The 24,749-nt window shown below is 41.7% G+C and overlaps 1 protein-coding gene across 1 annotated transcript in view; it reads right to left on the bottom strand.

Annotated features, from left to right (window-relative positions):
• The window catches only part of ADAM10 (ADAM metallopeptidase domain 10), a 105,075-nt gene that overhangs the window by 74,316 nt on the left and 6,010 nt on the right, over positions 1–24,749 (bottom strand). The window contains exon 2 of the mRNA XM_075006950.1: positions 239–389. Coding sequence (XP_074863051.1) covers positions 239–389 — 151 coding nt within the window. The remainder of the gene's footprint in view (positions 1–238; positions 390–24,749) is intronic.

Below are 24,749 nucleotides of genomic sequence, written 5' to 3'. Positions count from 1 at the left end.
CGAAAATAAAACTTTTGTTTTGAGCTTAAACAACAAAATTTGTGGAAGTCTAAGTACAAACAACTAGTTGCAACTCAGTACTCTGAACATTTCACTTGCATTATGAAAGGTATCTTGAAAAATATTTTAATATTCAAGTTTCAACATTTATACACACCTGTACTGTACTTCTACACATTCATTTGTATTTTGTTAAAATAAAGAGTTCTTAAGATGAATAGCTTTAAATAAAAATTACCTTCCATGTGCATGGAAGTTTAGGTGCAGAAACCGGTCTTCATGCAACACTGCTCTTTTGGCACGTTGGTGTTTTTGGTGTAATGACTCCACATCGTATGACAATCCTTCATAATGTCTAATATATTTATTTAAAGGATTTCCATACTGGCCTGCAAAAAGGAAAAAAGCAGTAATCTGAGTGTCAGCATATATCAGAAGCATCAGTAAATATAAACAACCTGATATTTTTCTTTTGCATTCCTAATAGAAATATACTTGCATTTTCATTCTGAATTTCTGAAATTACAAATCTGAGTAGAAACTGAAGGGTTACTTGTGGAGGCCAAACATCGCAATTAACAGAGAGCCTCAACATGCAACAATACAAATCATCTTCCATATGATAACTGCACTTCCAAAGCAGTTTTCCATGCAAATAAAAAAGGCTGAGGAAACACCACTGAGGAATTAGCTTCTATTTTAGCCTCCTGGCCAAGACACTGCCCTTTAGAAGATTTCTGGCTCATGTTTGATGCATGAGAAATTTGAAAGAGGAACATGGCTGCCCTGAGGATGGTAAGGAACAAAAGGAGAGCTGGCCAGGAGCACTAGTATTTGAATGCTTTGCCTTGTTCCAAAGTACAGTGCAGACAGGGCCTACTGGCTTTAAAGTTATGCTAGACACTGGGTACTTCTGTCTCACTACAAGACTCATAGCAAGACTAGACAGCACTGATAAACTAGCATACCATCTAGTATATCATCTACCACTGGTAAACTAACATACCAACTTCTCTACTGCTACATAGACATCTGCCAAAAGACAAACTTAAGGGTGTACCCAAAACTAAGCTGCTAAAGAAATCTATCAGATGAAGGATGAAAAGAAACAAGTGAAAGGGGTAAAAGATTTTAAATGGCATAAGCATTATGAAGAAGAAAAGATTAACGTGTGTCAAAACTGATGGCAAGCAGCCTGTTCAGTAGCAGACGGGGGTTTGGTGTAAACAGCATGTGAATTTCCCAAGAAAGACTTTAAAAAGAAAAGTGACGAATGAACAGGAGACTGAGGGTTCGCTCCTGTTGCTGCTACCGAACAGATGAGTGACTTGAGGGCTGGCTTTCTTCTGGGAATTTCTTCCTCCTACAAACGCTCATGAACTGGTGAATATTATGCGTTCAGTGTTCGAGGCCACTACTTGTCTTTCCTTCTACTTTGTAGGTTTCATATTTTTAAATAAGAAATTAGTAAGACTTCAACTTCTTCTATTTTGAAAATATGCAAAATAAAGTACAAATGAGTTTTACCACTGACTTTTTAAGGCAAAAGTATTCTAATAAGTCCTGACATTCATTAAGGATGGGCTAAGAAACTATTTTTCCTACACAGGGATACTAAAATTAGACATTATGTATAGTTTTGTTTTGTTTTTTTAAAGTAACCAAAGCAACACAACATGCATACAATACAAGGGATAGCTCAGTGGTTTGAGCATTAGCCTCCTAAACCCAGGGTTGTGAGCTCAATCCTTGAGGAGGCCATTGAGGAACCTAGGGCAAATAGATTTAACAAAAGGGTCGGGGGGGAACAGAGCTTGGTCCTGCCAAGAGGGCAGGGGATGAGACTCAATGACCTCCTGAGGTCTCTTCCAGCTCTATGAGGCATGTATCTCCATATATTATTATATTTCATGGATAGAATTTATTTTGGCATTAATAGTAAGGCAACCTTGTAGAAAAAACTGAAGAGAATGTGTTTCAAAGCTCAAACTGGGGACAATGTCCAGCAAAAGTTTTAACTGGGGAAAGTAGCAAGGAGGAACAACAGAGAAGAGGAACAAATGCAATAAGAGAAGAGATGAACAGATGTAGATCAGATAGATTTTTATATCTTGCAAAATGTATTAATTAGATATTAAGGCACTTAGACTGGCTGAGGTGCTACATGATGCTGCATCCCAAAGTAAAGGTTTGGATGCAGCAATCTAAACCCTTCAGAGCTCTAGGTGCTCAAAAAGAGCAACAACAAGTGAAAGTCAACTTAAGGTGTCAATGAACAACTTTGGAGATAAAGGCAGAAATTACTATTCTGAATCTGAAACACCATTTTGACGCCTTTATTGGAACCAGAGTTTGGTTTTTTTTTTATGCATATGTCAATTACTTCCTCATTGCATTCTGTTAGACTGGAACACTAAACTACCACAGCACATAAAAAAATCAAAGATTTTCTAGACCAATTAAAATAGTCCTTAAACAGTGCACACATTTTGCATGTATAACACAGGAGTATTTGAAATTCGTACATAGTATACCAATTTATATAGTTGGAGACAAGGAAGCCTTTCAGAGTTGTCATTAATCCTACACAGAAGAACAAAATGACCACTTTATAATTTTTCATCTTGCAACTCACAGAAATATGAGTATTTATTACTCAAGCATTGCTCAATGGCTTGCTAAGTCTTCTCCACATCCTTCTTTTGAAGGGTGTGCCCCATGACTTCAAAAGATGGTTAGGCGAAATATTCTGGCTCTAACCAAGACCCTGAAATTGTATACTTGGTATGAAATGGAAAGGACAAAAATGGAGTAAAATTAGTATCTTTACTTAAACCATCTATAATCTAGTTACCACATAAAATCAGATGTTTCTTTTCCATTCACTGGTTCAACCTCTCTGGTCTAGCAACATCCATGACCCAAGGATGGTGCTGGACCAGAGAGCCCCCGTACCAGAGAATTGAGGGGGTTGAGAGCAGGAGCTAGCTGGGAGTCTGGCAACTAGGAGCCCACAGCCTGTTTAGATGCTGAACAGCTGCGAGAGGATCCCAGCCAGAAGGCTGGTGGCCCCCACCCCAGAATCCAGAGGCTGGCAGCAGCAGGGCTGGTATTAACCATCCCTAGTCCAGCAAACTTCCTCATTTGGGACTGGTCAGGTTCTGAGAGTGCCACACCAGGGAGGTCCAAGCCATATTTCATTCGTGACTAAGTGAGAGTAAAAAGAAGTTCTGATCATTTATTTTTAAGTTAATACACACAAACTTGTTATACCCCAGGGTAGGGTTATACTTATGGGAAGATCAACGTGTGGGCAATCTATCTTCTAGGTTTGATTTAGCGCACTCAGTGGGGATATGCTAAATTGAACCATCAACCCCAGTAGCCCTGGCAGTTGCAAGCACTAAGAGACATGGATGGGAAAGTTGCGTGCATGGCTGCAAAAAATCAATTTTAGTTAAGTGGATTACAGCTATGCAGTTCTTGTAGCTGGATTTGTGCATCTAAAAATCTATTATACCTTCTAGTGCAGACCTGGCACAAGTTAATGCATTGAAGTAAGGTATGCAGGTTTATCCCTAGTTTTTCCAGTTTTAAACTCTAGCACTGATAAGTATCTACAGCAAACTCATATCTGGCATTTTATTATCCAGAACTCTCAAATAATTGGAATTTTAATCATAAATAAATTTTAGTTACACTTTCCAAATGTACAGCACAGTGAAAGTAAATACAAATAAGTACAGCAAATACAACTTGTACAAAATTTGAAAACAATCAGAATTTTATGTTTTTATTTAATCTACTGTCACATTCTGCTTTTATACAATTAATGTTTAGCAGTTCATTTGCATCTATTTTTAGCACGTGGTCAGCATTACCCCAGTGTTTCCGCTCCATGAGAAAAAACAAAAGGATATTTCCATCTCACTTCTGTTATTGTGTTCTTTCTCCCACATGATTTTTAGTATACTCGCCACACTTAAACCTGGTTGCTCATTTATTTGCAAAGAATCTTTTTCTGTTTTCAAGTTTCTCCATCCAGGAAACTCCTTCTGTTTCCTGTCCTTGGCCTTCCAGAACTTAGCCTGGACCACCCTCTTTTCTCCAGAATTAAGTGTCATAGAAGGGCGGGGTGGGGTGTCTGGAGGATTAGACAAAAGGTAAAAATAAGTATTTGCAAGATCTTTGAGTTTTCTCCAAAAATGCAAACGACTGTTGCTTCTCCCATCTCCCTGACCAGCACAGCTCCAAAGGGATTTCCTAAACTACCAATATCCTCTTTAAGGGTAGTTTCCCAAGCACTGAAGACTGAAAGAAACCCAAGACTTCCCCTCTGTAACTTGTGACATTTGATTACCATGACAGCTATATGTTGTGTTTAAATAAAATTTTATTTTAAAGTTTCATTGATCTACTTGCTCTTGTGCTACGAGAACATAAGTATTAGAGACAGTCAATCAGCCACTCTTATTTTTTGTCACCTCATTCATCTCACCACACTAATCTGACAATCATTAAAAATACTATGAATTATCCACGCCTTTAATAATTCTCACACATTTCTGATGCTTCTTTTCTGAAGATTAAGTATCCAGAAATGATCTAAGTATATGTCGTCAAAGTAGAAAGTTTACCATTGGATTTGCACCACCCGTTATCTGCGCAGTCAAATTCAAGTGAGGATTCATCCATCCGAAATGAGAATAAAGCAGAGGCCTCTGTGTATGCCATAAAAGACAGACATTTGCAAATGTAGATTCTTTGTACAGTATCAACATCTTTAGTCCAGCAATATCTGTGATCCAGCATCACTGTGGGTGCTCCCAGTCTGTAACCTTCACAGGAAAAGCTGAGCCCTAGGCTCAGCAACTCCTCCTCTGCTCTGCCAGGGCTTCTGAAGCATGGCAAATAGCTCATTTGATTCATAGACTGGAGTGGAGTGCCACAGTTGGTAGCAGTAGAGACTGGCATTGACCTCCCATGATCTGGCCTATTCCCTAGTTTGGGACCAGTCATGGCCAGAGGTTAGACCGGAGATGTCCAACTCGTCAGTTGCGAACTCTTTTTTCGCTGACCTGACCTGATCACTTTCCACAGTAAAACAGATATGCTAGCATCTTATTTGCATTTTTTGTAATTTTTTATTCCCAAAGCAAGTTGTTAATGCTTTAACTTTTCTTTGTTTCAAAGCAAATACAGATTGAACCTCTCCAGTCTGGGATAATTTTAGTTAGCTGAATGACCACTTACCATAGGTTTGGCCAAGTTTCTTGCAGTTCTGTGAAGTGTGTTTACAGCTACCAGTCCTGTCTCTCTGTGCTGCTATTTAGCTCTAACTTACCCCTCAATGTTTTTTTAATACCTCGTATGCAGTGTAAGTGCTGGTAATGCTGCTAGACAACATTAACCTGCTGGAGTTCAGTAAATTCTCTGATTCAGCACCAGTCAGGTTCTAAGAATGCTGGACTAGAGAGGTGCAACCTGTACTGGTATACTGTATGCTGCTTAACAGAAGAGCAAGGGTGAAGCAGTGAGCTTTACATTTGGATTGGAAGGAGGCAATGTTTTTATTACCAAAACAAGATTAGGCATGGCAGGCAGAGCTAACTGAAGTGTGATTGGGAAACTGTCTTTGTGACAGGTGAATCTCAAGACACTCAGAGTTTTAACCACCATATATGAGTACTGCAGTGCTGCTGCAACAAGGGAACTGTACAACACACTTCATCTACCCTAAAATAAGAAAAACAATCAAAGCATTATCCATGACTAGACACTATACTTAGATTGATTCAAGGAAAGATTCCCATGGGGTGGGGGGGACACAAGGAAAAAAAAAGACCACCGACTGAGCCATCGATGGATGACCACCCAACATTAAATTACATACAGGAAACTACTAACTCAAAAAACACACCAGAGCAACATTGGCAACATTGTGAGAGCCACTATATTTGTAAAAACACCCAGTCTTTGCTCCAAACTATGTCTGATAAGTGGCCCTTGATGCATGCTATCCACCAGTACTGGTGGTTGATTGTATTCTGTTTTCATCTATTTGATTCTATACACAATTCATTCTAAAAAGAGAAACTCAGGACCAAGCAGAAGTAATTTTAGGAATATTCTCCAATTAAGTACTGCTGATTCTTCAAGCTCTTTAGCACAGGAATAATTATGTTTTCCTAACTCTTGTAAGTTTCAAGGATTCAACTGGAATGAAGTTGCTAAGATATCGATGAATTTTCTAAATCAGACAAAACTCTTTCATACCTGATTCCTATTAATTTCACTTGAAGTCAAATATTCAAAAGGAACATGAACACAATATCTACTCTGAGCTCACCCTGCCCACACCTCTTCCAAAAGTTCAAACCAATTATGCTATAGTTGAGATATAATGCCTATTTTCTGAGCTAGTATTACTAAGCATTAAAGCTAGTTTCTATTTATCATGAATTTGCCTTTAAGTGGACTCACTAGGGAGAGTAACCTGAGAAGTTCATTCTATCCCAAGTCATTCAGACTAGAAAAATTAAAAGTAAGTCTAGAAACAGAAGAAACCATCCTCCAATTTAAAGAATTTTCAGAGGACTTATTCAGCTACCAGGAAAATTCTTTAGCTACTCCATGCATATGTTGCATGTGGATGGATAAGTGGGTGAATATTATAACTGAAGCAATAAGCTGATCAGCTGGGATAGGTGAAACTTTTGGGGGGAAAAAAAGCACACTCAAATTTCTTTAAAGAATAAGTGCATCCTCCAGCCACTGGTATCAGAAGGCCTAGCCTCTGGAGGAGATAGGAATTCATACACACAATTTTGTTTCCTAGTCTATTCCTAACATTCAAAAACATCATGATTTTGATGAGGCTATCCTAACACCACTTACAAAGTTCCCTTCAGGAAGTCTCAACCAGGAACATATAATGGAAATAAAGTTAGGTGCAGCCAGGGTGGATTGATTGACACCTCCACATTAGCTGCTGGACCTGGGTCACACCCTTGCTGACTGAACTGACATCATTAACTCTGGCCTTCCTCCTGACTGGGACTCCCTCCTTTTCACAAACCTGTATAATGAGACTTGCCTCTGGAATCTCCACTACATTGCATCTGATAAAGTGGGCCTTTGTCCACAAAAGCTTATGCTCCAAAATATCTGTTCGTCTGTAAGGTGTCACTGGACTTCTCGTTGTTTTTGCGGATACAGACTAAACACGGCTACCCCTCTGATGCTTGATTTAAATCAAGGCAATTTAAATAATCAAAAAACCCAAACCCCTGATTTAAATCAAGTTTCCTACTGATAGGTCTTCACATATTTCTTAAACAACAGTCTGATCACTAAAACATGTTAATTTACAACCCCTGCAGGAACCGGGACAGAGCCTGTCACACAGAGCCCTGGAGAACCAGGCTGGTTTCTCTTCCCAGTGAGCTGGGGGTGGATGTTTGGGGTCTGGATAGGAGGGAGTGTGCTGGAGTGGGTTGGAGGGTGGGTGCAGGAATAGTCTGGGGCTTGAGGATTTGTATGGGAGGTAAGATGGTGTAGTCAGTGGAGGGGGTTCAGGAGCAGGATGGAGGTGAGAAGTCTGGGTGGCGGACAGAGGGTACAGAAACAGGCTGAGGGTGGGAGGTCTGAGCAGGAGAGGAGAAGAGAGGAGGGGCTGGGTAGGAGGAGGGTGCAGGAGCAGGCTGGGGAAAGGGGAGAGTGCATACACTTGAGGCACTTATCTTCCTGCACCTTTGTCCCTGCCCCCTACCCCAGCAGGGGGAAAATTAGCAGGGAGAAAAGTGCCCTGGAGAGATTCTTCTCCTATGCCACTTCTCTGATTGGCAAGAATTCCAGACAGAGCAGCAGGGGAAGCCTCTCCCCAGGCAGCACTATGCTGCTGTTCCCCCAGCTGGTGGAGGGGAAGCAGGAGCAGAAACAAAGCTACTTCCTCCTCCCCACCCAGACAAAGCTCATGGGACAGATCTGGTCCCCTCTTGCCTGGATCCAGCCCACAAGGCTTGGGGCTCCATAGCCCCCAACCTACCACAGGCTGCAGGCTGCAAAGAGGAGCCTCAGCATCTGGATCCAGGTATGCTGTGGGCTGGGGCATTCTCCGCTGCTGCTGTAATGAAAACTGAAACAAGGTTTGTCTGGGATGGTAAGTCTCTGCATCTTTATTTATTTATTAATGGACTGTTGTAAGTAGTACTAGTAGTGACTTTAAAAATCAGCAGCAGCACTCGGACCGTACATAGAGGTCATAAGGTCAAATTTTGTCACTCCGGTTCAGAAAGACTGCTGACCCTGGGTCTAATGAATATAGGCCTGAGTCAGTCAGCAGAATCTACTCAGCTTCACATCAGATGACCCTTGACATATGGCGCCGTCAACTTTTGAGCCATACATTTCAGAAGAACAGTCATTTGCACACAATTATCTTAACAGCATTTCCCAGGGAACTGATACGACATAAAATTAATCGGGTGACATTCTAAGAGCGGTCAGTCTTCAAGTAGAACTCTTTTTTTTTATGTTAATTATGTACGTGAAGAAGGACTTCACTGGGAAGAATATGTAAACTCTTGAAAAATGTTTTGAAAAAGTACACGCTCATTAAGCACAACTCCAGGCTTCAAAACTGAATGAATGCCAAGCACCATCTCTGAAACCTCTGAAGTGCCTGAAACTCAAAAGCCAAAGCCTAGTCACAGAAATGAAGCTCTTAATTAGCCAGCGGTCAGCATTCCATCAGCACTGGAGAACATGCAGCAATGAAAGGGCAGAGTCAAAGTAAAATGAGTATTTGAATGAAAAAGACCTCCGTGAAAGGAAGAGAAAAAGTTTACTTGAAGCAAGTTGAAGGGAGTTAATACCAAATGGAGACAGCGTTTCTGTGCTTGCTGGCTATGCGCAAAACTGACCACACAGTGCGTCTACGCTAGGAACTAACTTCGAAGTTAGGGGCTACTTGGAAGTAGCCTGCAGTGTGTCTACACATCTTTTTCCTTACCTCAAAGTTAACCTCAAAGTAAGGGAGCCCAACTATGCAGTCCTTACTGCATTCCTGGGAATGCAGTAGTGCCCTACAAAGAAGTTTAACTTCGAAGTAGAGCGTGTAGATGCTGAACTTTGAAGTCTGTTACTTCGAAGTTGTACTTCAAAGTAAGCAACTTCAAAGTTATTTTCACATGGTCATAGAGTACTACCTGGCATGCAAGCAAATGAGTGGACGGAGGTATCTTTTACCAGCTACATCTGTAGTTAAGGAACAAAAAAAGAATTTCAGTTTTCCCATCTAATATTAGGAAACATGCACTCAGGAGTGACAGCCCCAAAGAGGATATATTTAATTACAAAAAAGCTCCTCTTATGTCAGCTTGAGACAGACTGAGACCTTCCTGTTACTCAACATCTGAACACCAGAAGCTGTTGTGAAAGATACAACTTCCCCCCCACCCATCTACCTAGGTCCAAGGAGATGATCTCAAAGAATCTCAACTCCTTCCTCCTGTTGAGCAGCATGACTTCACAACCAACTTACTTTTTAATGTTCTCTTACAATATATAAGTATCTAGATCGGGTAACTATAGAAGCTGTCTGGTAAATCCAAGGGGAACAGGGTTTATCTTCGACCACTGAGCACACCATCTAGTATCACCCACTTCAAGCAATTGAACTTTAAAGCAAGAAAAGCACGGAGAGAATAACTTCAAAACTATAATCTACCTTCTTCCAAACACTAGTCTATAGAAGATATTCTGCATCAAGACTTCATTCTTTTGGAAACATCAAAATGTGATTTTAGAAGTTTGGTGTTCTTGATTGTAGGAGAAAACCTGTGGTTTTGTCCACCACATAAATGTACACTCATCCCTTGTTTATAGACTAACTTTACTTATGAGTACTCACTAAAACAAGGGACACACACTTACCTTTGTTCACCATGTGAGTGAACTTCCCCCACTTACATGAGCCAGCCGCGGGGTCCCTGGCCAGGGAGATCTGCCACCCCACAGCTTGGGAGGAGTCAGCCACAGGGTCCCTGGCTCCACTTACCTTTCAAAAGCAGCCCCACATGCTGCCACTCCTTTGCCAAGTTAGAAGCACTAGTAACCAATCAGAGACTTTTACATGTATTTTAATGGTAATTTAATGTCCCTCTTACAAGTTTTTGCCTATGAGCAGAAAATTGGGAACCAATTGCGCTCGTACAGCGAGGAATAGGCGTCATTTTTTTCATCTTCGGCAATTCACTTGGTATATTTTTAACACTTCGCTGTATTTTCTGGATTTTTTCCTACTCTTATCTTTAAGCCTATTACGCTGCATAGTCCCAAAATTTCCACACTCTAGTTATGTGGCTCATTTCCCCTTTAGTTATTACATACAATATTACAAATGCAATCCTATAGCACTTCAGCATAGATTCTTACTAAAGCAACAGAAGGAATTATTCCATTACTGTAGGTAATCTACCACCTTAAGAAGCAATAGCTAGGTGAAGAGAATTCTCCCATTAACCTAGCAGAGTTTACTTCAGCGGTTATGTCACCACAACCACATGGTTCAAGAGGGGGTTATTTATTTATCTGTTAAATACATCCTGGAACGACATTGCTGATCAACCTAAATTTTTAGTACAAGCTTGCCTCGCTTTGGTCCCTTCCCATCCAGAGGACAGGTTCTGGCAAGAAGTCTTTGGATAACACCAGTAATACAAGAAAAACTTTTACTTGAAAGATTCTTCAACAAAAGCAGTAAGCTTCAGGAATTCATATTATTCTGGTTGAATGTTTCATTAAGGAAGTTTTGCACAGCAAAAACTAGCATTTGTATCATGTAATTTACGCTAGCTCAAGTCAGTATGGTCCAATAGTTACAAATAGGGATGCCAATTAATCACAGTTCTCACATGATTAACTCAAAATTAATGGCAGATTTAAAAATCACACTTCCAAACAGGATACCAATTGAAATTTATTAAATATTTTGGACTTTTTTTCTGTATTTTCCAATATGTTGATTTCAAATTATAACATACAAAGTGTACAGTACTCACTCATTTTAATTACAAATATTTATACTGTAAAAATGATAAAAAACCAAGATTCTTCCATTTACCTGATACAAGTACTATAGTACAAAGTGAAATGCACAAATGTACATTATTGTTATGTAACTACACTCAAAAATATTCTCTCATCAGCACGGACACGTCCTCTGGAATGGCAAGTGAAGCGTGAGAACACAGTGGTTCCCAGCTTTTCAGTAACACGGCAAACTTAAATGAGACAATTCCACTGCATACTCACTTTTTCTGGCTGAACTGGTGGCTCATGAATGTTACACTGACTTATGTTTACTATTGTTACAATCTTAGGGAGGTTTACAATTTCCTCTCCCCCTGCATCTTTGCAGAGTAGAAGGCGGAATTGACCACCCAACACCAGCCAGGGGCTCAAAGCAAGGTAGCCTGTGTCTCAGCTACCATAGGGTCATCAGTTTCCCTCCTGCAGCAGCTTTGCAAAGCCTCTGCAAGGGGAAATTGGCCACCCTGCACTAGTTGGGACTCAGGCAGCCTTGCTACTTGAGCCCCCAGCTGGCTCAGGGTCATCTAAATGTACCGTGAAATGTTGTTATCAATCCCTCTCGCCCTCTTTTGGCTCTGCAAAGAGCTCTTGGGGAGGGGAAATGGATGAAATTTATGTGGAACACTTAGTTTTCACAGCACACCAGTTGCAAACCACTGCTCTAGAGAATCTGTATCAAATATTAATTCTTCATGTTCTAACCTTCAGTTCAACCACGTGTGTGACATTCCTTCACACGGAACTTCAAAACAAAATATATCAGTGAAGAAAATCATGAACCTTCAAGAATTTGAGACTTTCACCATGTAGTGAATTTACAAGGACGCTATTTGCATCATAGGAAACAATGGTATGCTTACAAATATAGATTAAGCACTATTTTCTCTAATTTAGCTTCAGACGAGTCACCTTTTCCCCCTCCCAAGGGAAAACATAAGACTGAGTTAAGATTCTTCTTCAAGACTAACATTTAACTAAATCAAATTTTAGATATCACTAAACTGAAAAAGCTATCACTGCCCAGTAACTGGACACCATATTTGATTTTGAGTAAACTGATGTTTTCAATTTTTTTCATTTTGCATGCATCATTGCTGCAAACAACTGTGTGATACTGCTTCATCACTTTTTAAAGAAGCAGTTATGAACAAAAAGTCAAGCAAGTTCACCTTCCCTTTTTCTGAATTTACGCTCATGTTAACATTTACTGAAAGTCTCCTCCATTGGTTATTAGACACTAAACTCTGGATGACTTATTTAAGAGGTCAACAGAAGGGAATGATGGAATCACAGAGCACTAGAACTGGAAGGGACCTCACGAGGTCATTAAGGCCAGTCCCCTGACCTCTTTAGGGCGAGTCCAGTTTCCTACCCTGTCCAGTCCCCTGCCCTTGGGGAAAAATGGAAATCCAAGGACAGCAAGACGCCTTCCAGAGCAAATACTTTCAGCTTCCGTAGAACCTCAGCTCTCTCAAAAATCCTTCCAATACTTAATGGTTCCAAAAACAAAAAAAAACCTTCCAAAAGGAACTGAAAGTAAACCAATATTGTGTTGTCTTTCTCAGTCTTAAAACTAGACTCTCTCAGTACTTTTGCAGATCAGTGAGAGAGAAAGGTGCCTTGTTGATTCATGGCAGTGTGGGGAGTGGTGAGGTTATCATCAGATCAGTATCATTCTATTACTAATTAAGAAACATTCTGAGCAAAAGCAAATATCTGAGTCATTCCTTGAACAACACATTCAGAGATGGCTGCTGACGGAAGTAGAAAATATCCGCTCACCTCCCACTCTCACCCAGCAAAAAAAAAAAAAGGGGGGGGAGCCAAAGAAATTACATCAGAGCAGCACCCAGGAGATTGAGATCAAATGAAGGAGCAGAATTCCCACACACTTTCATAACAGCCACTTAGTTCAAGAGCAAAAAAAACCCATACTTCATGGAAAATGGGTTATGAATATAAACATGTATAATTCCATGATGCTTTGGATAAAACGCCTCTTGTAACTTATTTTCGATGGAATTATCTGCTGAATTTGTAAATCCTATTTTTGTAGTTCAAGTTAAAAAGGTATTGCTGCCATTTGTATTTCAAATGTTTTTCTCTGTGAAGACCACAACAGAAAGTGTCTAACCTATTGTGAAAGTATAGCTGTGAGTACTTCAATGGGTGCCAATTCATATTGGAACAACTTTGCTGAATACAATCAGACCAGCAAATAGCCAATGGCTGATTGCCTAAAAATGACAGAGATGGGCAATTCATTCACGTGACAATCTCCATCTTGGAGTATACGTTTACACAAAATGAACAGTGGAATTCCTTCCACAAGGGAAAGGAAGACGGTCATGAGGGTGCCTCCATCTTGGTCTCCAGCCTGTCTTAGAAACTGTATGACATACCCTCAAGAGAAACAAAAGAGCTTTACGGTGTACTGGAGACCCAGGTCGAGACAGATTTACCTGGGAGTTGATTTCTGGGGTACTGTGCTCTAGAACTACATTCTCTCAGATCTGAAGTAAACCAGTGTCTGCATTGCTCTGCAGTGGGAGGAGTAACTCCAACTCTGTGTCTTGGCTAGGGGACAACAGCAAGAAAGGAAGGTGGGTAGCCGCAGGGACCAAGAAGGAGGGTGTCAGTGGCATGATCAGCACTTTGGGAAACATCCCAAGGGATCTGTGACCACAGCACAACAGATACCAGAGACAGGGTCTCAGGGCAGCCACTTGCCAAAAATTTCAGCACCTGTTTTCTAGCAGGTGGAGAAAAGATTGGTGTGTTACCTGTGCATTGCCCCTCTTTTAGTCTGTCTGTGTCAGGTGTTTGCCCATCTTGTTCAGAAAAAAACTGTGCATTCCACATTCTCCATAGGCAATTTCTTCCAGTGCTTATTTATCCTTACAGTCAGGAAGTTTGGGATGTAATGCAAGCCCCTAACTACTTGAGCTGTCCTCTGTGAACAAGGAGAACAAATTTAAAAAAAAAAAATTTTTACATGTTTTCTTCTTGTATGTATTTAAAGATTTATTCCCCGCCTTGGTCTTCACTTCATCAGACTATAAACAGTTTTTCCAATCTTTCCTCTTCACTCCTGCTTTTTAGCTCTTTAATCATTTTTATTGGAAAAAGTCCAGAGGACAGCAATCTGTCTACATCTCTCCTGAAGTGTGATGCCCAGAACTGGGTTCAGTACGCCAGAAGCCTTATCAGCACCGAATAGAGTAGAATTACATCTTATCTTATTCACAAGACTCCAGCTCCAATGGGATTCATCCCAGAATTTGTCATACCCTCTTACCCGCCCCAACAACAGAATAACCCTAAGCACTGAGTATTGCAGACAAGGATCTTAAAGTCCATCTCTGTCACAGTGACTATTTTGTGATAAAACAGCAAGATTAACCTGCCTTAGCAGGTGTTTCATAACTATCGCTCTGCTAGGAAGCAAAAGTGCTTTTTCTAAACCCTCATCAGTTAACTTCCGTACCTCTGAGGAACCAGCATTGCTATTTCTCTCCACAGAAAACGGACACTGAAAGGTTTTTAAGCATTTTCATGAGAGTTATGTGCTTTCTTCTGTGCATTTCAGCTGTGCTAGTTCCTAGCGAGGTTAGTGTTGTGGAAAAATGTTCTTTTGCTCTATCAGGAAATAGCAACTACCACTTCAGAGTGACTCAAGTTGGCCTACTCCTGTGAAAGAATTCAACAGCACTATGTCAGGTGTGGGGAACCCCCAGCCTGTGGTCCAGATCCAGGCCATGGTTTGGGGCTCCCCTCCATAGCATCACGTTCCCAGTATAGGGTTTGCAGCCCCGAGGCTGGGATGCGTCAAGACTGCAGGCTCTGCTGGGGGCCAGAAGTGACTCCACTGCTGCTCGCTGCCGTTCCCCCAGCCGGGGGAAGAAGAGGGGGAGCAGCTGCAGCAGACTCGGCACAACTGCCCAGAAGCTACACATCACTGCTCCCATTTGCCATGTACATCCAGAGGTGAGCAGGTAAGCGCATCCATGTTGCCCAGAATCGGCACCTCTTGACCAATTCTGTGCCCCCTCTCCCATCCAGAGCCTCACTTCCACCCCCATCCTGACCCCTCCCAGACCTCAAACCCTCCACCTCATCTCGCCCAGACTCCCTACCTGCACCCTGCTCCTGCCCCTCCCTCCAAGACACCACACCACAAACCCTCTTGCAACCTTCTTCCCACCCAGAGCCCCACCCCAATCCTACATTTCCTTGCCATCCAGATCCCCCAATCACAGCCTGCTCCTGCAACCCACCTTGGTTCAGATCACCTACCCCCCAACCTACTCCTGCACCCCACCCTGGCCCAGATCACCTGTCCCCAGACCCTCCTCTCTCCCAGACCCCTGCCCCCTCCCACTGTCAGAGACCACATCAGTGAGGGGTTGTGGGGGGTTTGTTTCTCACTTCTGTGGTCCTCACTGATTTGTTTATAGCTGTGTGGCAACTGACCCAAAAACGTTCCCCACTCCCTGATCTCTGGCCTATGCCTTTTCATATGTAGCTTTCCTAGGATCGGTTTCAATCTTCACTTGTTCTACACTTAATAAAAAACCAGGCTTCACATTTTGTTTTCTTGGAATGTAAGGTACCAGCCAAAGTTAACAATATTACAACAGGCCCCAAAGGATGCAATCAGGATTGGGCCCCACTGTGACAAGTATTATAGCAACACAGGAGGATGCTGACCCTGCTCTGCAGAGTGTGCAGTCTAATTTACGACAAAATGACATAGAAGGGAAGGGAAGGGAAGATTTATCACTCAAGTACACATGGTTACTGGTGGTTTGGGCACCTGGAGAAAAAAAAAGCATTTCTACTTATTTTTCTCTCCAAAGACTGGAGTTTGAAATGTTTGCATAGAATGCACAGAGCCGTGAGTTATGCTGAGGAGTGCAAATGCCCACAAGCCAACAATCCATGTGGATGACGCCTCATGAACAATCTGCTACTGGAAGGTTAGTGAACATCCTTAAATTTTACTGGCAAATCCACAAGTGGTGACTATCATTCTGCTGTTCAGTTGCTTGGAGAAAGCTAAGAAGAGTTCTACCTGAATTGTAATTGCAGGACCACCCTCCTATAGTCATCACCTGATCTGGAAGTCTGCACTTTGGAATAGCAAGTTGTAGACCAAATGTTGTGAAGCTGCTCTGTATAGCCCACATATAGATCTATTACCCAAATAGACAGAGGATGTCATTGTCCTAACATAGTAAGCTCAAGAGGGCCAAGGAAACATTTCTTGGCTAACTGATATTTAAACAAACAAACAAACAAAACGTTATACAGCCACCCACTTTATAACCTCCAAGTGGACATAGGACAGCCTTTGGTCATAGACGCAAATGACAAAAATGTTGTAGGTGCAAGCCTACCTAAATAAAAAAAGAATGCTCATCTCTAATGTGTCTAACTCCCATGAATTAGAGTGAAGCATGGAAAAGAAAAACTAGAAAATGAATGCACCAATTTGTACAGAATTCTGAAGTCACCTGATATAGGAGCTTCAAGTGAGGTGTCAGTAACTGTCCCGGTAGAAAGACCATTTTTACAGGAGAGAGAGGAAAGGCCTAGCTGTTCCTAAGCTGATGTAATGGCCATCAGGAACACTGTTTTTCATTCCTAAGTGGTAAGGCACACTGATTGCCATGGGCTTAAAGTGTGGGGTGGACTCCCATCCCCCTCTATCCTATTAGCACTATATCAAAGTTATCAGGAATAAAGAAACTCCCTAACTGTTAGGAAAACAAAAACTTACATAGTTTCAGAAATGTTATCACTATATGGTGCAAAAATCGCACATGCCATGGATGGGCTGCTGATTTGCAGACATTATTGCTAAATAGGCTTTACTGAGCTCATTGATAATCCAAACTGTTTCAGGGATACCACACAATGTAGCACTGCTCCAACTAGAGCCGTCCACAAAAAAAGCTGAGCTGCCGAGATTGAAATTCTTCCGTTTGGCCTTGTACATACGTTTCCTGCTTTGAAGCAAAATGTTTTGAACTCCTGCTTCTACCATTTGTCTGTAAACTTCAGCCAGCCAGCATCCAAGCTATTAGGCATAGCGTTATATCCAGATCCTGCATCTAGATAGAATCCTAAGGGACTAGAATCAGGCAGAACCATAAAAGGGACAATTCCTGGTTTTGTAATAGAACAAAACAGCCACAGGATTCCGAGAAGGTATAGAAGAAGCTAAATTAACTACATGGAATTTGAAATGGCACATGTCAGAGACCATGAATGGATCTCCACTCTCCTTTCTTTGGATTTAGGTAGTGAGAATGAAAACCTTTACCCTGAACCCTAATGGGGTTCTACACTGCCCTCAGTTGTAAAAGGAAGTCTACCTCCTGCTTTACAAGTTTCACAAGAGGGTTTCCTGAAGAGGGACAAGAGGAGTACTTTAAGAGTACTGCTTGGCAGTCTGCTATCCTCTTTTGTAGGTTTGCAAATATACAGAACATGTAGACAAAAATGTCTAGCTTTTCAGCAACTTTATCATCCAGGAACTCTGGCAGACCTTGCTGCTTTGACTTCCCTAATACAACTTGTACCATCAGGGAGTCATGTTCAGCATGCTGGTAAGACTATCAGCAGGGACTGGATACCTCCAGGCAGTGCCCTCACATGTAGCTGCAAGTGCCTTGGCAAGTTCCTGTAATCTTTGATGTGTGTGAATACACAATCTTTCTGGTGCTGCTGTATTAATGATATCCACAGATTTATGCTACTTATCCTAAAGGAGCATCCACTATTTCTGCTCCCCTTTTCCATCATGTCTCAAAGGACCTTGAATTCAACTGAGCCTCCAGATACTGACTGACTGCTTCCCTGTGGGAAGAAAAGGACATAGGAAGAAGTACTGGGTACTCCAGCTCAGGAATCATCCCCACTACCTGCCTCTTGACCTCTCAGCTACATACAAATTAGTTGAAAAGTTTAGAGACTGACTGTCTCACAGATGAATGAGACCTGACCCTCAATAAAATAAGACTGGTTATTATCTGAAGCACATTTATATCCCCAGGGAGCCAGTATGACCAGAACTCAAACAGGCAATGCGAGGAGGGACACATGGGAGGAGAAAAACTGAAGTGTTCCTGACAACCCTAGATCTCTCTATTCCCCTGAGGAGAAAAATAAATGTTTTGATTCACTCCCAGGCTCCCACTGCAACACCCCTGGTGTTCTCCCCCTCACGTCCTATGTTCTGCTGAAGAACAAGAAAAAATAAATTATTTCTAGAGAAAAGGCATGGAGATGTCAGCACCAATAAGATTCAACTTGAGACACATTAGGGACAAGGAGTTTAACAATAGCTTCCCTTACACACGTTCAGCCAATTGAAAGATACTGATATTGTCGGTGACAAAGCATCAGCTGGTAAAGATGTGAAGAACACTGGACTCTAAGGGAAGCATTTGATTTGGAGGTTCTAGGCACTGGTCTCAGTACTGAATGCAGCACAGTCCTTAAAATCAGAAGGAACTTTTGGTGCTATCTTCTTCTTTGATACCAAGCTACTAAACCAGCCCTCTGTTTTATAACTATTGAGGGAAAAAAACTGAACGAAGCTGTGGTGCCTATCTCCTATGTGATGTTGTGGAAGGAAACCTACATCTAGTCCCCTCTTGCTCCCTGGGGCACTGATAACAGAGGTAGTGAGAGTAATAGTAAACCTGGGAGTCTGGAGTGGAGTCACAGCTCACAAGGGCATCAGTTGGAAGAGACTGAACTGTCTGCTCAGGATTCTCATGTCTCCAAGACCATGGCAACATGTATGGACTTTGCAAGTAATAAGTTTGAATCTTGCTTTCCTTAAGCTTCTTCTGAGCATACTTCAGGAAGGAATAGTACATTTAGCAACAATGCAGTATATTTTCTTTTGGGAAGCAAACAAGGAACAGAAAGCACCTACCATTACCAGGCGTACAATCAAGTCAGATGAGATAAAGTTCTTAACCCCGGTGTTTCGGTACCTACCATGTACGACACACCCATATATGTGGGGAGGAAGTGAAACTTGAGCAACAGGAAAGTACTAGGTTTGAGTGTTTAAGGCATATGCAATAAAAACCTCATAAATCAATCCTACTTAGAGGAGAGCTTGAGTAGCCACACAGCAGAGATTCAAACGCTGCCCAGCTGATTAACAGAGCGCTCACAGTGCCCACAGCTGGCAGTGTGTTTCTACTGGTGGTGCACATCCCTCAGTGCACATAAAATTTATGTTACTCATGGAAGGAAATAATGAGAGCTAATGTGGATTATGACTACAGGTTGAACCTCTCATCTGGCACCCTCAGGACTTGACTGGAGCCAGATGACAGGAAGTCAATATTTTCTAGCACATTAGTAACACTTCCACTGCTTACTGGGCTCTTACAAAACATTTAGAAGTAAATTACAGCTAAACAACAGCACAGAACACAGAGCCAGGACTGGTGGCTGTAAACTAACTCTATGGGACCACGGGAAACTTGGCCACACTCATCATCCAGCTAACTAAAATCACGATGGATTATGGAGTCTGCCAGACAGGATGGTTCTGGAATAGAGGAGTTCAACCTGTACAACTAAACATCTACTTCAGAGTGGAAGGAATGAGAACTTTACAAAGAATTCCATTTTATGTTCACAGATGACAGAAAGAATTGAGTAGTGATTGACATTGCTCCAAATACAAAATCTCGAGGGATGGCCATGTTAGCCTATCTGCATAAACAATAAGGAGTCCCATGTCACCATAGAAGACTAAGAGTTATTTGGGCACAAGCTTTTGGGACTAACACCCACATCATTAGATGCATTACAATGCATCCAATGCATCTGACGAAGTAGGTTTTACCCAAGAAAGCTTATGCTGAAATAAATCTCTATATGCAGATGAAAAGTTCTGTTTTTAATCCCCTTCAGTAGGCATCCTTCAGTCTGCATAGACTATGGATCGCGCCCTTTATAGTTTCAAAGGAGGACTTCATAGTCACAGTAGACGCTGTAAATGAAGACCCACATGAGAATGACAGTCCTTGCTGCATCTCTTGCAGATGTGGTGGGTGTCTGGCAAGTCCTTAGTGTGCTTTCTGTGTGCTCACTTCTCCTCTGCTAGCTGTCTGATCCTCATCTCGCCCTTCTGAAGGCCCTTGTGTAACCCCTGCCTCCATCTGCTGTGGTCATCTGCTAGTTCTTCCCAGTTGTCCAGCTTGATGTCTACCTCTCTGAGGTCTCTCTTGCAGACATCTTTGTAGCGCAACTGCGGGCGTCCGGGAGGTCTTTTGCCAGAGGCTAGCTCATCATACAGGATGTCTTTTGGAATCTTTCCATCATTCATCCTGTGGATGTGGCCAAGCCAGCGGAGCCGACACTGCCTGAGGAGGGTGTGCAGGGTTGGGATTCCAGCTTGCTCGAGGATGGCGGTGTTGGTCACTCTGTCCTTCCATGATTTTCCAAGGATGCGCCTGAGGCAGCGCAAGTGGAAGACATTCAGCTTCTTTTCCTGGCGGGCATACGGGGTCCAAATCTCGCTGCCACAAAGGAGGGTGCTGAGGATGCAGGCTCTGTAGACTTGCATTTTGGTGTGAGTGTACAGCTTGTTGTTATTCCACACACTCTTGCTGAGTCTGGACACAGTTATGGATGCTTTTCCGATCCTCCTATTTAGCTCAGTGTCCAACGACAGGGTGTCAGTGATGGTGGACCCGAGGTAAACGAACTCGTGGACGACCTCTAACGTATAGTTGTCAATGCTGATTGATGGGGATTCAGCAACATCCTGACCGAGTACGTTTGTCTCCTTTAGGCTGATGGTATGCCCAAAGTCCTTGCACGCTTTGGAGAACTGATCCAGCAGTTTTTGAAGCTGGTCTTCTGTGTGAGACACTACAGCAGCATCGTCTGTAAACAGCATGTCTCCGATGAGGACTTCCCGCACCTTAGATTTAGCTTTCAGCCTTGCAAGGTTAAACAGTTTCCCATCAGATCTTGTGTGCAGCAAGATGCCCTCTGTTGAAGATCCAAATGCATGCTTCAGGAGGAGTGCAAAGAAGATCCCGAATAATGTCAGAGCAAGCACGCATCCTTGTTTGACGCCGCTCCTGATTCTGAAAACATCCGATAATGCGCTGTCATATTGGATGGTTCCTCTCATGTCTTCGTGGAACGCCTGGATCATCTTGAGTAACCATGGAGGACAGCCTATCTTGTGGAGCAGTTTGAACAGACCATAATCCGCTTAAGTTACATAACAAGGGCAGAAACTGTTACCTTACCTTGTCGCTTTTTTTCTTAAAACTTTTAGTAATTTGTGTGTAACAGTACTGTAATGTGACAGATAGCTGTGTTAGTCTGTATTCTATTAAAACAAAAAAGCAGTCATGTAGCACTTTAAAGACGAACAAAATAATTCATTAGGTGATGAGCTTTTATGGGACAGATCACAGCCTTACCAGAACAGACTCAATAGATGAAGCACAGAGGTCCAAAAATTATTTTCAAGGCTGGCAAGTTGCGAATATTGTTTTAAAGGTTGGCAAAGCAGAAGAGCAGAGGGACAGGGGGACATAGGGGAGTTAAGAGTTAGATACAACATCAAAGTATGTAAGAGTGTCCTTATAATGGGTCAGGTAATTGTTGTCCCTGTTCAAACCACGTGTTACTGTGTCAAATTTGAATATGAATGTTAGTTCTGAGCACTCCCTCTACAGACAGTTGTTAAAGTCCCTTTCCAGTAGAACTGTTTGCTTTCTGTCTTGCTGCTTGATTGCAAATTTTGGGTTCCAAATGTGATACATGATTCGCCAGTCAGTTTGTAACCCTTGTGGTCATAAATCTGAAAGTCTATTGTGCTTCTTTTGTGCCTGTGCCACATTTCTCTCCCATATTTTCTGCCATCTTTCCATGACACTAAACTTACCATTTGAAAATGCACAAAATAAAGTGAAGCAAATTCCTCAAATGTTTGAGGACAAATTAAATGTGAAACCGGATTCCCCTTATACTTCCCTCCAGATATTACTTTATGCAGAAAATGTATGTGATATGCCTCTATTAAGATACTATAGAACAAGGCAAACCTATGTAGGGTAAATGCAGATCAGAAAGTATATTCTTGTGCACCCATATATTCAGATCAAAAATGTCTTTTTTTAAATCATCTACTAAAAATAGAGTTGCACTGATAATATGTTTCTCAATAGTAGCATCAGTAGTTTGTGTGCAACACACCATATGTGCCCACCACAATTCTTACTAATGATAAGGAGAGAAGATTTGTTAAAGTATTTTTTGTAAATTTAGTAAAAGTTGCTGGTTGCTACATCTATTGTGACTGCTCTCCAATTTAATAAAAATTGTCCTCAATCACCCAACTTAGGGGGGCGGGGGAAATAACCACCTTCAGCCCCTGGCACAACTCTAATCCCTGCCCAGTGTGGAGGGAAGGCTTGGGGAGAGAGCTGGAGAGTTAGCCTAATACGTGGAGGTGGTGTCCTGCTCTAGGAGTTGTGAACCTACAGGGTACAACCAAATAATAAAAGGGTGGGCAGATCAAACCAGGGCAGCTATATGACGTGGCATACCAGGCCAGAACACAAAATCCAAGGAGGAAGTCCCAGGCCCAGCCCCAGCGGAAAAGTGCTGATGCTGCAGCATCAATCAGACAGAGAAAACAGTAATGGAAAACAAAATAAAAAACAACAACAAAAGTGGAGGGAAATCATACTATCTTGAGTTTTTCATGCCATGGCAAACATGCAGCCCAAGTGATGACTCATAACTGTGGAATTTCTAATGCTATTTTATAACATCTCAATAGAAGAAGGCAGGAGCTAGGAAGATCAAGGTATATCACTAAAGATTTTAGACTAATTAATGGTTATAGCTGCTATGATCAGATTTCTGTAACATCGACATGCAATTTCAGAGTTTACAACACAGTGGAAAAATTCTTCACCACTTTCATGAAGTTATTATAAAGCACTATTGTGAAATAAACAAACACTCTTGGCTACAAAGCACACAGTAATACTTATTACAATCTACTGAACTCAAAACTACATTGAGGACTACACAGATTACTTGATAGTATGTTAAGTCTTACCCTTCAAGTCTGTAGTTCAAACCCAACCCAAAAGCATAAAATCTGATGTACAGTTGACAGGCTATTTAAAACTCAATAATGGTCTCAGTCTAGTTCCTACAGGATAGCTAACCATATTGAACGAGTTATCACCCTTTGGCAGGTTTGTCAATGTCAGCAGAGGGAATGAACTACTCATGAGCAGAGATACTCTCGCCAACTGTAAACAGAGGTACATTAGAACACTCTTGCAAAAGACATTTCACGAACATTTAACAGTCCAGTTACAAAATCTATTTGCTATGTAAAGATAACATTTAATCCTCCACCAAGGAGAAAAACTGAACAAAGTTTTATAAAGCTGCATTAAAGAGGTAAGCTTGCATTGCTGGTACTTTTTTTCAAGCTAAAGAGAACTTCAGTACTCAGTGATGTCATGCAGCTTTCTCCAGCAGAAAAGATAAGAACTCTCTTAAAGAGACATGCACACATTACTTTTTGCCTTCTACTGTTAGGCTGTAGCCAAACTAGCCCTCTTTTCGGAGGGGCTATGGTAATGTGACATATGAATATGTTAATGAGGTGCTGTCATGAATATGAAGCACCTCATTAGCATAATGGCAGCTGCATATGCTTCAAAACTGTCGGTTTTGAAACGCATCCCACCCGTGTAGCCAGGTGACCTTTTGAAACGACCTCCCTGATTTCGAAAGCCCCTTCTTCCCAAAACCAAATGGGAAGAAAGGGTTTTTGAAATCAGAGGGGTCATTTTTAAAGGCCTCCAGCTACAGAGGCGGTGTGCGTTTTGAAACTGGCAGTTTTGAAGCACGCGCAGATGCCATTAGGCTAATGAGCCCCTGTATACTCCTGACAGTGCCTAGTTAGCATATTCTTCAATACCACAGTACCATAGCAACTCCAAAGGAGGGGCTAGTGTGGCCACAGCCTTACAGTTAAACTTTAAGGGCACATCTATACAGAGTTGGTATGTAGAAAACTGCAATGAATCTACAGAACTCTCGCATGTCACACACCAATTGGCTATATGAACCCTGCTACCGTGTACTTCCATGTACCTTTACCAATAGCACTTTAGGTTTGCACCCACATCTTGGCAAACAATAGGTAGCTGAATAGACAAGCTCTCAGATTACCACCACCAAAAGACAAAAGTGTACCTTCAGCATGTTTACTTTATACTTAGTAGGCAATCCAAGATAATTTCATTGTTTTGCTATTTGTATATCCCTTTCACATAGAAACAGAAGAAAAACAAAACAAAATATAATGAAGTGTCATTTTCAGTTAAAAAGAACTGCAGAGGAACTCTGACAGCTCATTTGAAGTGGACCTGAAACTAAGTTGATAGTGCTCCCTCACATAGCTAAACTTTTTAAATAAACGTGAAGAAAAAATCATATTCTATCCCCACGCGTATCATATTTCCATTAAGAGAGAGGTAAGACTCTGCAACTTCTGCACCCAATTTATTGTTTCTTAACCAATACAAAGGATAAAATACTTTTGAAAACCCCCACTTTGTGTG

This window comes from Carettochelys insculpta, chromosome 12, assembly GCF_033958435.1.
Source record: "Carettochelys insculpta isolate YL-2023 chromosome 12, ASM3395843v1, whole genome shotgun sequence".
NCBI lineage: Eukaryota > Metazoa > Chordata > Testudines > Carettochelyidae > Carettochelys > Carettochelys insculpta.
Note: the sequence above shows the minus strand (reverse complement) of the source record. Positions and strands in the feature narration are given on the sequence as shown.